Here is a 15,272-nt window from a genome sequence, read left to right on the forward strand (position 1 = left end):
AGAGTACAGCAACTTGCAATGGGCCTGGTCTACAAGATACACTACGCGACCAAGGTACCCATGTACATGTCAAAATACTTCCCAAAGGTCAGTGAATACCACGATCACAACACCAGAGGGAGCTCCACAAATCATGTTAAACCCAGATTCGGCTCAAACAAGAGACTAAACACGTTTCGCAATTATGCCACATCAATGTGGAACGCCCTACCTAAAGCTGTAAAGGAATGTGAATCACTACCCACTTTCAAAAACACTCTCAAAAAACACCTACGTGAGACTGCAATTCGAAACTGGCCCCTACAAATGTCCTAACCTAGTTGTACAGTAAATTACCAAGTAAGGCTTTGTCAGTATTCCAATGTACAGTGTAAAATGTGTGTGTGTCCCCTACCCAACCCCCCCCCACCTCCAATGTACAGCCCTCACCCAACCCACCCAACCCCACCCCACCCACCCAACCTCCTCCAATGTACAGTTTCTACGCCAAATGTATATACACTCTTTTTCTGGACACTTTTGTATCACAAACAGTACTGTATTTGCAAATCTGATATGTCATAAATGTATAGATGTAGCAGTACTGTCTATCTGTATGTCATGTATGTCATATATGTTATGATGAATTGAAAATGGGGGACCCTGATGTAAACAAGACGAAAGTCTTTCTCTGGTCTGCATCCCCTTAACAATTGTATGTATTGAGCTGTACTGTACTGTACCCATTCTGCAATCTGTTAATAAACTTTTCAATCAATCAATCAATCAGTGTGGGCCAGATTGCGGCTGGGGCACTCTGGGCTCAATTCCTCGTTATTTAGGGTGGGGAGGCATGAATGAATGAATGAATGAATGAATGAATGAATGAATGAATGAATGAATGAATGAATGAATGAATGAATGAATGAATGAATGAAAACTTTATTTAACAGATTGCAGAATGGGTACAATACAGTGTACGGCTCAATACATACAAGTGTTAAGGGGATGCAGACCAGAGAAAGACGTTTGTCTTGTTTACATCAGGGTCCCCCATTTTCAATTCATAGTGACATTTATGACATACACAACATACATGACATCATGACATTTATGGCATAGGGACATATCATACAGGTATATAGGTATATAGTACTGTTACATTTGTGACATATACAATATTCAAATATACAGTACTGTTACCCATAGATCCTGACAGAGTATATACATATGATGGGGAGGGGACTGTACATTAGGAGGGGGTGGGTGGGTGGGTGGGAGAGAAATATACATACGGTGGGGAGAGAATATATACATACGGTGGTGAGGAGACTGTACATTAGGAGGGGGTGGGTGGGTGGGTGGGAGAGAAATATACATACGGTGGGGAGGAGACTGTACATTAGGAGGGGGTGGGTGGGTGGGAGAGAAGTATACATACGGTGGGGAGAGAATATATACATGCGGTGGGGAGGGGAGTGGGACTGTATTAGGAGGGGGTGGGTTGGGGGGGTTTGGACATTTACGGTGGCCAGTTTCGAATTGCAGCCTCCCGTAGGTGCTCTTTAAGAGCGGTTTTGAATGTGGGTAGGGATTCACATTCCTTTACAGCTTTGGGTAGGGCGTTCCACATTGATGTGGCATAATTGCGGTGGTTGTCCTTTTTGTGGAGAGCTGGAAACAGTTGAACATGTGCTGCTTCATTGTGCTCGGTATGAGAGGGAGAGGGGGGTCTTGTGGGGTCGGTGAGGGAGAGGGAGAGGGGAGTGCAGTTGAGGGATATGGTGGGCAGTAAAGGGGTGCAGGATTTGGTTTTGGGGTTTGTGTTTTCAATTGGTTTGGGGGGTAGGATTTGAATTGTATTTATTTTCATTTAGTTTGTGTTTAGGTTTTATTTTTATTAGGTTTGTATATGGTGGTGATGTTAGGGTTGGGTATTTTGTTTTGTTTGTTTCTTTGCTGGGTTCTTGCCTTATCCGCTCCAGTTGCTGGGTTGTACAGTAGGTGGCGGTATGCGCCTGGCTTTCTGTAGTCGCGACCCGCCATTAACACCATAGAAGAAGAAGAAGCACAGCATAAACACAGCGCGCGCGTGTCACTGTACACAACAAGTAGCTATGGCAAAAAGTACGAAAGAACTATTTACTTGGACCGACGACGAGGTGATACTGCTGCTCAAAGTTACATTGCAGTACAAAACGAACAATATAGCCTCAAATGTTGACTGGGAGTCGGTGTCGACTAAATACTCCGATGTGCTGGAGCGGTTCTTGAAACATTACCCGTCTCCAGAAGAGGCTACAGCGCGGGAGGAAGAGTTCCCACACACGCCACAGGATATCACAAAAGGTATGTTGTAGACCTAACGTTAGCTAGAATGTTTCGGCTTGTGGATAAAAGCAACAAAAATGGACTAAGACTGGGTACTAACTTTAGGGGGAGGGTAGCTAGCTAACGTTAGCCACTGCTAATCAGCACACGGATGCGTTATTTTCTTCCGTACCGCATTTTGCGGAGACGCTCTCTGATTGGCCACTTCATGTGACATGTGCGCCCAATCGTGTGACGCCTGTTTCTACACCGGTTAAGCTTAGGCACTCTTTCGAAGTTGGTTACGGTTAGAGTTTGTCTTAGAGCAGGGCGATAGAACACCAGCCCTGATTCCAAACTCTAACCTTCTCTAGCCTCTTACGTGACTGCAGTTTTCAAGCCTGGGGCTTTTGTGACCGCAGTCACGTAAGGGGCTAAACCTTCTCTAACTTCGAAAGAGTCGCCTAAGCTTAACCAGTGATAAACTAGGCGGTAGGTAGTTTGCAGGCTGTTAGACCCGGATTGGGCACACATGTCAGTGGATCAGAGAGCGTCTCCGCAAAATGCGGCTACGGAAAAAAATAACGCCACACGGATAGTGTGTATCAAGTAACGTTAGGCAAATTGAAGAGCATGATTATATGGGTAAATCATTTTAATTGGCAACTTCTGTGACTGGCTCACGATGTGAATATTCTTACCTCGTATCTAACGTTAGCAACCCTTTGTCTGAATTGGTTAACACTTTGGTTGCCTAAGGTTAAATTAATGATATACCATAGATTGCCAGCGCTATTTGTCTATGGAGAAAGTCCCCTTCTTTGCAGGGCTATAACTTTTTAAATTCTATTGCTACATTGCCATTATTAGGGCCCATTCAAAGTCCTATATGTATTGTTCATTGTGTAGCAACGTTAAACTTTTTCATTCACATATTCATAGTAAAGTATGGTCTAATGTATAAGTATGTTTTCATCTCTTTCTGCAGCTTTCTCCAGAACGTGATATATAGCCCCAAATGCATTATATTGATGATGAAATACAGTTTGATGGCAATCAGCGCGATATAAAAAATTCCAACTAGACGTACTTCTAGAAGTTACTACACGTCATCTGATGTTGACCGGATGGGCGAGGGGGCGTTTATAATTCCGTGGGCAGCGTTATACCAATCATCTAATGTGGGTCAAATGTTGATAATATCAGTTATTATCGAAGACGGTAACGTTACACGCTGAAACTCACCCCAGTCTCCGCGCGCCGTTGGGCGATCATCGTCGAGTAGAAATGTTATCATTATGGGATATATTATTACCCGGTCCATCTCCAGCTTGTATAATGGTATATACGTCCAAATCATGTTGTTTATCGAGTTATTGGCAATCGATCGCTATGTAGAGTGACGAGCTAGAGTCACGGGACATGTACAGAGTGGCCGGAAGCAATACGGACGTCTAGCAAAACCTCTAGTGCGCTTCCTGTTAAGCGCTTGCGCCGATCGGCCACCAGATGGCGCTCCTGAACCGCCAGAGAGCTCAGTGGGTCCTGCTGGTGAATCTCAGGCCAACGGAGGGACATTATGAATCCGATCGCAGATTTTTGAAATATTGATATAAAGACGACGTACAGCGTCCCCCGGCTAGTTTAAGTTCAGTTGGGACCATCAGAACTTTTAGCCCCTTTCGGGTCTGTGATGCACTCCAAAAAGGTTGAAGGAGTGAATACACAGTCCCTTATTTTAAATTATTTGTATAAACTGGTCAACACAGCTGTTGGGGCTAATGCCGGAATATGACTGCCCCCTTAACTTTTGATTGCAAGGTCTGACATTGACCCCCTTTTCAGGAGTTAACCTAGAGGCCATCAGGTGCAGGAATATCAAATTGGGTCAATGTCAGACTTTGCAATCAAAAGTTACGGGGGGCAGTCATATTTCGGCAGGGCTTAGCAGGTGCAACTAGGGATGCACCGAATGGGAAATTCTTGGCTGAAACCGATACCGAAAATACTAATAGGAAACAGTTGGCCGAATGCCGAAAGGCCGAAAATTATTCATAGAATAGAATTTATTTTTACCAATGTTGTTCAGCTACCTGATTATGGAAAAATATATGATTATGGCAAAACTTTACTTAAATAATAAATGATCACTATTATGGGTCCATAAAACATTTATTCATCACTTCTGAATGCATACAGTACATTAATTCTAAGTCAAGTGCATTTTCTTTTCTCTGTAGAATTACTACAACAAAGTGCATTCAGAACAAAGCCATGGTGCTTTAAAACTGCATAAAGATCTGCACACACGAGAGGGAGAATAGCTTATAGCAGACTTAATGATGTTACTGTAGTGGCTACAGTAAGCATTTTATATAAAAGTACTCTGTATTTTTGTATGACAACTAATAAAGAAACTTGAACTACTGTAATGATTCCAGGCGTTCTAGCCTACATGGAAGGACTGTTGTATTTACTACATCTCCCGTGACTATTAGCGGGGGATGACGTAGCTTCCGGGAGGACCGGAAGCCTTGTTAGCTAGCTTAACGTTAATCAAAACGGTAATGGTGAGGATATAAAGCATGTTAAAGATGCTTTTTTTTGGACGCGTTGCGCACAGAGTTTACATAGAAACAGCGCGAGTCCCAAGAGGAGTTATCACAGGCTGCAGGACTGAAGAGCTCACGTTGCGCATGCAATGACTGAAGCCGCGTTTTGATGACATCATCACAACAACACGCGTTAGGTTACAGGTTGTTTATGTTCTTTGACATTCTGTGATATATTTTCGGTGAAAACTCTTTCGGCCAAAAGCCGAAAGGCTATTTTTGGCAGAGAATTTTCGGTGGCCGAATATTCGGTGCAACCCCACCCTCCCACCCCCTCCTAATAGACAGTCTCCTCCCCACCGTATTATTCTCTGTTAGGATCTATGGGTAACAGTACTGTATATATTTGCATATCGTATATATCACAAATGTAACATACCTGTATGAATGTCATGTATGTCCCTATGTCATGTTGTGTATGCCATAAATGTCTACACTTTTTTTTTCATATCGCCCACCCCTACGTGGGGGCAGTAAGATTTCGGCAGGCAGTCCCATGCTGGTTAGAGGCCTACAAGTAGAGCCATATGGAATCCGCGATCACGGAATCGCGGACGGAATCGCGGAATTGAGCAATAAAAATGGAATCAACTATAAAAAAAAATAATAAAAAAAAATACTTATTTTTTTTATGTTGTGGGACTTGTACAGCACTTTGTTCAACGTTGTCAGTGCTGTAAAGTCTAAACCTTTTTAAATCTTAGACAAACGAAACACTTTGCTTTCATGAAATATTGTAAGCCGTCATTTGAGGCTTTATAAAAGCAGCACAATGAACACAAATCTGTCAGTGCCGAGTCCGACCTCATCTTAAATAACAAACAGCATTGCTTGTTGTAGTTAACAAAGAGAGGCAGAGTTGATTTTGCAAAAATATATATAATTTTTTTTTTTTTTTTTTTTTTTTTTAATAATTGAATTTTATTTTCATATTCGAATCCCATGCCCATCGAACGAAGCTTCGAAGTATTTAAGACAGCCCTATTAAATGGACTGTTATATCTTATTAAATTGTGGACATTTATTCATTCCCACTTATTAGACACTATTTCTGATGGTAAAATGAGCGTACAAAGCAAAATACAGAATTCTGAAATATTAAAACGGAATTTGGGGAAAAATAAAATGGAATTTGGAAAAAAATTAAACGGATTTCATATGGCTCTACCTACAAGCTAAATGTATTGCACTAGCTAGATACAGTTATTTGTTCCTCGCATAAGCATGTATGTAAACCTTTTTTCTGGTGCTTTGTGTTTACAGAGAAATTGACCAGTAAGCTCAAGTGTATCAGAAACAAGTACAGGAAAGCCTGTTATGATGGGAGGCGACGCGGCCATGGGCGCGTGGTCCTCCTGCACTACGAGCGCTGCCGAGCCATTTGGGCCGGATGTCCACCAAAGGAGCAGCTACCCCATGGTCCATGGTCCATGGATGCTGACGCGAAGTCTGCAACGGAGCAGCTATCCCATGGTGTGCAGTCCATGGATGCTGACGCGGAGCCCGCAACGGAGCAGCTACCCCATGGTGTGCAGTCCATGGATGCTGACGCGGAGCCCGCAACAGAGCAGCTACCCCATGGTGTGCAGTCCATGGATGCTGACGTGGAGCCCGCAACGGAGCAGCTACCCCATGGTGTGCAGTCCATGGATGCTGACGCGGAGCCCAGCGACAGGCTGTCTGGGTCTGAATCTATAGCAGAGTCAGAATCGACAGCATCGCCACAGGGTGAGGACAGAAATGACATCCCCTCCGCAGAGGCTGTGACGGAGCGGCGCCAGCAATTATACGATACCTTGGGTAGCCACAGAAGGGACAAACTTAAGCGAAAGCTGTCCCCCATGGACCAGTCTCTGGCCTTACAGCGCGAAGACCTGTCCCTAAAGAAGCAAGCCCTCAATATGGACAGAGAGAGGGATAGAGAGGACAGAGAGAGGTATAGAGAGGACAGAGAGAGGGATAGAGAGAACAATAACGCTGTGTTAGCCTCACTGAGAACGCTCACCTCCTGCTTTGAGCAGTTGGTGCAGCACATGGTGGGTCCAGGTTCCAGGGTGGAACCACGCTCACCCATGGTGTCACCCTCACCCGACAGGGCTCGCCAGCACAGTGGTGCACCCTGGTCTCCTCCACCCCCCGGGCATCAGTCAGGATCCCCAAGAAGGTCGTTGCTTTCACCTGCGCGTGGCCAGCAAAGCAGAGAACCGGCTCCGGATGGGGATGATGTGCACTACGCAAATCAAAGCGGTGTTAAAGTGGAGGAGATCTCTCTGTCCTCTATAGCAGGAGGTGTTAAAGTGGAGGAGCTCTCTCTGTCCTCTATAGCAGGAGCAGTGTTTCCCCTATATGCATTCAGCAGCGGCGCTGCGCTGAACTAGACAATTTTTTTTATCATTTCATTTGGGCTGTGGGGGGTGCTTAATGTAAAAGACTGACCTGAGGAAAAGGCTGCAGGGAGAAAGCACTGCAGTCTAGTCGATTTTGTGTTTTGAGCACAACGTTCATCATAGATCTAGCCTCTTTGTTTTGCTCTCAACGTGCACCAGATTGATGCATTTAACTTTAAAATGTAAAAAAAAATAAAGAAGCTCCAGGGGGGCATGCCCCCGGACCCCCCTAGAGGCACAGCACCGCTGCTGAATATTTTTCAGGGGAAACACTGAGGAGGTGTTAAAGTGGAGGAGCTCTGTCTGTCCTCTATAGCAGTGGTTCCCAAAGTCGGGGTCGCGACCCAAAGGTGGGCCGCGAACAGCCACGGGTGGGCCGCAAGATGATTAAAAAAAAAATTTATTTTTTATTTTGTCAGGCCACTGAACTTAGAAGCAGGCCAGGACAGTGTTTCTAGTTGTATTCTAAAATTCTATTCTATTGTATTCTAAAATGTGACTATATGGTTTTATATTAACTTAATAAATAAACAAAAACGAAAAATCTACTTATTTCAATGAACATTTCAAACTAAATAACAGATTATGCACATAAAACGCTGAAAACAACCGAAGCAACAATAGTATTTTAATGAGGCTATTATTATCATTATTATTTTGCAACAAGTTAGCCCTCTCATAAATAGCACATATAAATGAATAACTAACTTGAACTAACTTAATAGGATTGAAGTGATATTTGGCTTAAAAAATCGGTCGCCTGGCAAAAAAAAAAAAAAAAGCCAGACGATGTGCATTGGGCCGCGGCTCTCTGACGCCTTATTTTCTGGGCCCTGGCCTGAAAAGTTTGGGAACCCCTGCTCTATAGCAGGAGGTGTTTAGAAGTGGAGGAGCTCTGTCTGTCCTCTATAGCAGGAGGTGTTAAAGTGGAGGAGCTCTGTCTGTCCTCTATAGCAGGAGGTGTTAAAGTGGAGGAGCTCTGTCTGTCCTCTATAGCAGGAGGTGTTTAGAAGTGGAGGAGCTCTGTCTGTCCTCTATAGCAGGAGGTGTTAAAGTGGAGGAGCTCTGTCTGTCCTCTATAGCAGGAGGTGTTAAAGTGGAGGAGCTCTGTCTGTCCTCTATAGCAGGAGGTGTTAAAATACAGCTCCATGAAATGATGATAAGGTACAGTAGCAGTCCCTATAAGACAAGGTATTGCTATTTTGTCACCTACTGTAGGCTACATCATTTCATGGAGCTGTAATTAACAACACATGGATTCAATGTCCCTCGATGACATCACTGGTGGCCATATTCAAACTAATTTACTCAATAACTGTCGAACTAAATTAATGGGTGCAAAACTGAGTTTTTGGATGTGTGTGAGATTATGTGCAAAATAAATCTGCATTGTTTTTTGGTGAAGTGCCCCTTTAAGGTTAGTTGTTTGTCAAAGGTGAAGCCAAAAGACCCATTCCAATCTCACTTGCAACGTGCATGGGAGGGCTGTGTTTACACAACCTTGTCTCTTGCACACTCACACTCTGACATACATACTTGATCCTGTGCAGCCTATGAGACAGACAATTTATTTATTTATCGTTAGCCTCATAGCATAATTGCCTAAGTCATTTTTTGGCCAAATTGATATTTCTGCCTAACTCTACTCTCCTCACACTGCTGCACCACCCTGGCTCAGTGGCTGTGTCCTCAGCCAATCAGAACCTTGTTATTTTAAAGGGGCTATGTATTATAAATGTCATTTTTCAGTCTCTAGCATTGTATTATAGTAATAGGAGTTTGTATCAATGTGTTTTAGGGTCTAAATACCATATTGGCGGATTGCTCAGATTCAGCCCAGCCCCTTTCGTTGTCTAGTAAATCAGGTCATATTTTTTTTGAACGGCCAATACGCGTCATATGGCCGCTGGGTAGCGCACAGTGATGCGATTGGCTCTGTGGTTGTAGCGCACCAACAGGGTTTGACAGAGCGAGAGAGAGAGAGAGAATCAGATAGACCCTCGCGACAGAGCACACATACACACTGTGCCGCGGCTCTACAGCTGAAGTTATTATGAAATGCACCAAACGGGGTTTGACAGAGAGAGAGAGAGAGACAGATAGACCTTCGCGACAGAGCACACATACACACTGTGCCGCAGAGCTACAGCTGAAGTTATTATGAAACGCACCAAACAGGGTTTGACAGAGCGAGCGAGAGAGAGAGAGAGAGACAGATAGACCCTCGCGACAGAGCACACATACACACTGTGCCGCAGCGCTACAGCTGAAGTTATTATGAAACGCACCAAACAGGGTTTGACAGAGCGAGCGAGAGAGAGAGAATCAGATAGACCCTCACGACAGAGCACACATACACACTGTGCCGCGGCGCTACAGCTGCTCCCGAATCGAGAGAGAGAGACCACCGTGAAAACACTCCGCGCGCAGGTCCCCCCCCCCCATTCGGGAGCACAAGCTGCAGCGCGGCACAGCAGCAGACCCCCCGAACGGGAGAGAGAAGGGGACCCGCACGCAGAGCGTCCACACAGTTCTCCCCCCCCCCTCTCTCTCTCTCTCTCTCTCTCTCTCTGCCACTCGCAGACTGTGTGGATTGACTGCCACTGAAAGTCAGGGAACAAAATTAACTTTTTGACTTACCAGCCATTTGGCTGGTAGATTTTAAAAACTACCAGCCAGGCAGATCTTTTACCAGCCAAAAAAAAAAAAAAATGCTTTTTAGTATATCGCCATGTGTTATTATTACTATATAATACTCTCATATGCTATTTTCAATTAATATCATAAACAACATAAGGAATATTAGCATAATTTTGAGTGGACTGAAGGAATGAGTCAGCGTTAATAGTTTTAAATGCAAATAATTTATTGAAACATAGAAGTGGGGTCGGGGACACACACACTGTTTCAACTCACCACCCCCGCAACATATTGTAGTCTAGTCTGTCTTCAAACTTCCACTCCTCTCGAAACCTTTTTATATTTGAATATCAACATTATCTGTGCATCCTCAGTTTACTACAATATACTCCTCTCCTGAGTCCTGACTAGTGACTTCATCGTCTTTCCAAATGCACGCACACACACACACAGAGAAAGGGAGAGTGCCCCCCCCCCATTTCCCTTTCCCCAGTCCACACTGTCTGCTGTTCTCTATGGCTCTGCCGCTGATCAGGATTAGCTTGTTAGCTTACGCTAACATAACGTTCATTTCGGGCGATGTGGGCATAAAGGAATGGCGACGATGCAATGCATGTTAGAAAAAATAGGCGCACTGCTGTGTAGCTCTGCTCTCAGGGAACAAACTTAACTTTTTGACTTACCAGCCATTTGGCTGGTAGATTTTAAAAACTACCAGCCAGGCAGATTTTTTACCAGCCATTGGCGGTTGGCTGGTACTTATTTTGTTCCCTGCTGAAAGTGCTTATGGGCGGAGCCAAGCCAATAACAGGCTGAAATCCTGAGGCTGGAAAATGATGCTTTTGAGTACTCCATTAGAAATATAAAACAATGATTATTTTTGGAATAAACCTTACAGATGTGTTACATAGACTCACAGGAATTGTGTAAAGTTGCCCAAATAGTGCTAGGAATAGCAATACATAGCCCCTTTAAGAATCCCTTTCTGCCTAACTCACTCGTGTGACTTGTACGAAAATTAGTTTTTTCTTCTTTTCCGAAAGTCTTGAAAAATTACTATGCTATGAGGCTAACGATATGCTTCCATCTATAAATGATAATTATTTTCAATTAAAGGGTCAGGCAAGAAGATGGATACCAATTTCCTCTCTGTGTATTTAGTAGGAAGCTATCCAGCTGCAAGATAACTTTAGCTGCAAGATAGCTTTCTACTGAACACACCGAGAGGACATTGGTATCTTATCTTGTCTGACTCTGGAGAAGACAGCAAGTGCATTTCCGGGTCGACAGTGGCTCGGGAGGTAGAACAGTCGTCTGGCAATCTGGAGGTTCCCGGTTCGATTCCCGCTCCTCCCGGGCAGCGTGTCGATGTGTCCTTGAGCAAGACACTTAACCCCTAATTGCTTCCGATGAGCAGGTTGGCACCTTGCATTGTTGCCTCCGCCGCTGTCTTGTGTGTGAATATGTGAGTGAATGGGTCAAATGTGAGTAACAAATTGTAAAGCGCTTTGGATAAAAACGCTATATAAAAAAGCAGCCATTTACCATTTCCCATAAAGTTGGCGTGTTCCTTTAACGTATAATAGGAAATATAGCCAAGATACCTGTAGGCTCAATATTGTGTTTTTGAAAGGTTCCCAGATTGACCTGAAATCGTCCTGGATTGGAAAAAGAAAAGTAGTTATCGCCGTTAATACACGACAAGCGGACCAAAGTGTTTTTAAAGACACGTCGGTTCACTCTGTCATCTTGATAACGACAACTAACAAGACCCGACCCCTGTCTCTTTGAACGGGGAGTCATCCGTATCTAAGAATCTGTCAAACATATTCTTTCATATTTCAAGTCAGTAATAAATTAATGACTAGTGAGAATGGTTATTCTGGTCAAAAAGGAACATTTTATCATTGATATTCTTTTTTTACACTTAGACCAGCTTCTGTGTATAGTATGCACCATCCAGTCCATAAACTCACATTTCACCTCAAAATGTAGTCAATTATTTAACATAAAGTAGTTCCCTTGTTACCACCATCTTTAGTGTTACAGATGTCCCCGTTGACATGTCCCACAGCACCGTGTCTCCTCGTTAGAAAGAGTGTCTCTAGCGTAACATGGACTGTGGTGAGGTGTCCTGGAGGCTGCTGTGGAGGACACCCCCGTTACACCAGAGGCAGCAGTAGACTCAAATAACCCATGGAGATGTGACCATCCAGAGGTGTCATGGTGCCATGCTGATATGTCAGTTACGTAAACACCGTAAAAACAATAATAATAACTGTTGGCTGTTTGATAACAATATGAAAACTGTCCATGATGTTCATTCACTGTCAGGCAATAATGATGATGATGTAATTTACTTTTTGAGATTCCATGAAACATCAAATTGCCTTCAGAATCCCAATTTGATTGGGGCGCCCCTGGTGGTGCATCACGTACAGTATATATGCTCAGCGTAACCGTAGCAATCCTGGGTTCGAATCCGGCCCAGGACATGTGCTGCATGTCCTCCCCATCTCTCTCTCCCAAAATTTCCAAAACGGTCCTATCCACAATAAAGCAGAAAATGCCATAAAAGATATCAAAACAAATGTATTATTAATTAAGGTGTACTTATCATGTTAACCTGTTTTTCAAAACGAGGGCTTTGCAACACATTAAACCACAATCCGTGATACGTTCAACAGTATGAGACCCTACTTCAATAGGATAAATCTGCAGTGCCGCAGGCCAGGGCCTGTACCGTGCGGTGCACTACTGCGCAGGGGGGGGGGGGGGGGGGGGGGCTCTCTCTCTCTTGCTACGTGTTACTCGTGCGACATTAGCGCATTTTCAATTCATAATGACATTTATGACATACTGTACACAACATACGGATATACAGATATAAGAATCTAATCTATTTATGACACAGATTTACTGTTATTTGTGATTGATTGATTGATTGAACATTTTATTAACAGATTGCAGAATGGGTACAATACAGTACAGCTCAATACACACAATTGTTAAGGGGATGCAAACCAGAGAAAGACTTTCATCTTGTTTACATCAGGGTCCCCCATTTTCAATTCATCATAACATATGACATACAGATAGACAGTACTGTTACATCTAGACATTTATGACATACCAGATCTACAAATAATAATTAATATATAATTGTGTGTATTGAGCTGTACTGTACCCATTCAGCAATCTGTTCATTAAAGTTTTCAATCAATTCAATCATATACAGTACTGTTAACCCTTTAATCGCCAAGGACGACTTAACACGTCATTCTCCGCCATGCGTAATCTGCCAATGACGTCGTACAGCGTCTTTGAGATCAATATTTCAAAAATCTGTCATGGCAATCATATTTCACCCACGGAGACTTGAGATCTCCTGTAGATCTCCTCTCAACTCTCCAACGGTTCAAGACCGCCATCTGGTGGCCGATCGGCGAATCGCCAAAACCGGAAGTGACGCGCCGGAAGTGGTGCTCGCCCATATTCCGTCCGGGCACTCGCTATCGTTAGCGGGACTCCTTCTTGATACACTGGACATCGATCGGTTGCAAATAACTCGATAAACAACTAGATTTGGACGTATATAGGATTATACAACCTGGAAATGGATCGCATATATCAACATCCCATAATAGGGAACTTTCTGCTCCACGCTGATCGCCCAACGCTACGAGGAAGCTGCGGTGAGTTTCAGCGTGTTTGATTATTATTAAACATACACACTGCTCCGAACAACATATCACCCATACTAAATAAATGATTTAACGTCGGTCACGGACTTATAACCCCCCCCCCCCCCTCCGGTCACCAGCAGATGAGGCATGACGTGTAGGACCTTGTACAATTGAAATTTTTTATCTGACGTCAATCGGTATCAAACTACATTTGATGATCTAATATATGTATTTAGGGCTATAACTCACGTTCTGCAGAATGCTGCAGAAAACGATTAAAACATATTTATATTTTAGACCGTATTTTAGTATGAATATGTGAATGAAAAAGTAGAACGTTGCTACATCCTAAACGATAGATACTTGACGTTGAATGGGCCATAGTAATGTCAATTTAGCAATACAATTTAAAAAGTTATAGCCCTGCAAAGAAGGGGAACATCTCCATAGACAAATAGAGCTGGCAGAGGACGGTATAAGGCCCGACATAAGCGTGGCAGTGAAAGGGTTAAATGTGTGACATACAAGATATGCAAATATGGTTAGTTACATAGATGGAGAGACTAATGAACTGGTTAGAGTTACATAGATGAGAGATTAATGAACTGGTTAGAGTTACATAGATGGAGGGGGGGTAACTACATTGGATTATCAACAAAACCTTACTTGGTCCCAAGAAGAGGGTCTCGTGTATTATTGGGTTTAATAGGACATTTATTGTACATTGGAGGGGGTTGCGTTAGGATATTTACAGGGGCCAGTTTCTAATTGCAGTCTCTCGTAGGTGCTCTTTGAAAGTGGGTAGTGATTCACATTCCTTTACAGCTGTGGGTAGGGCGTTCCACATTGTTGTGGCATAATTGCGAAACGTGTTTATTCGCTTGTTTGAGCCGAATCTGGGTTTAACATGATTTGTGGAGCTCCCTCTGGTGTTGTGGTCATGGTATTCACTGTCCTTTGGGAAGTATTTTGACATGTACATGGGTCAAGTCAAGAGTTTTATTCGTCACGGCATACAAGTATACAATGAAATGCGGGTGGTCTTGCCCGCAACGATGTGCAATAGTGGTACAACATATAATAGAATCCAATAAAAAACATTGTGCAATAACAGGTAACATGGTGTGACATCTCGATATCTGTACATAGTTATTTACAGAGCATATAGGACATGCTAGGTAGCTTTGGTAGTGCAATACACTGTTACTGTTGCTATACTAGTTTAAAGTGGCCTTTCCTTTTGGCAATAAGTGTGGATGTGTGCGGCATGAGTGTGCCCGCTCATGTTAGTGTCTGCTAGTGTGTGAGCGTGCATGTCGTGTGTGTGCTTGTGTGTGGATAGTTCAGTGTTCTGTGGCACTCAATGTTCATTGTTCAGGGCTCTGATGGCCTGGGGGAAGAAGCTGAGCCTAAGCCTCTCTGTCCTAGTAGCTGGGGTTCGCAGGCGTCTGCCTGACCTCAGAAGCTGGAACAGGCTGTTATTGGGGTGGTGTGGGTCTTTCATTATTCTGCAGGCTCTGGATTTGCACCTCTTGTTGTATAGAACCTGCAGGGGAGGTAGTGCAATACCCGTGGTACGCTCGGCTGAGCGCACCACTCTGTAGGGCCTTCTTGTCCTGTGCCGTGCTGTTCCCATACCAGGCAGTGATGTTTCCGGT

The 15,272-nt window shown here is 43.7% G+C and overlaps 1 protein-coding gene across 1 annotated transcript; it reads left to right on the plus strand.

Annotated features, from left to right (window-relative positions):
• The first annotated feature begins 2,090 nt into the window (after window positions 1-2,090).
• On the plus strand, window positions 2,091-8,692 carry LOC311222712 (uncharacterized protein). The gene is made up of 2 exons (XM_084307323.1): window positions 2,091-2,328; window positions 6,165-8,692. The coding sequence occupies exons 1-2, from the start codon at window positions 2,097-2,099 to the stop codon at window positions 7,277-7,279; spliced, it is 1,347 nt and encodes a 448-aa protein (XP_084163449.1). The 5' UTR covers window positions 2,091-2,096; the 3' UTR covers window positions 7,280-8,692.
• The last annotated feature ends 6,580 nt before the right edge of the window (window positions 8,693-15,272 follow it).

The sequence above is a fragment of the Notolepis coatsorum genome, assembly GCF_963971535.1.
Source record: "Notolepis coatsorum genome assembly, chromosome: 2".
In the NCBI taxonomy this organism is placed as follows: Eukaryota; Metazoa; Chordata; class Actinopteri; order Aulopiformes; family Paralepididae; genus Notolepis; species Notolepis coatsorum.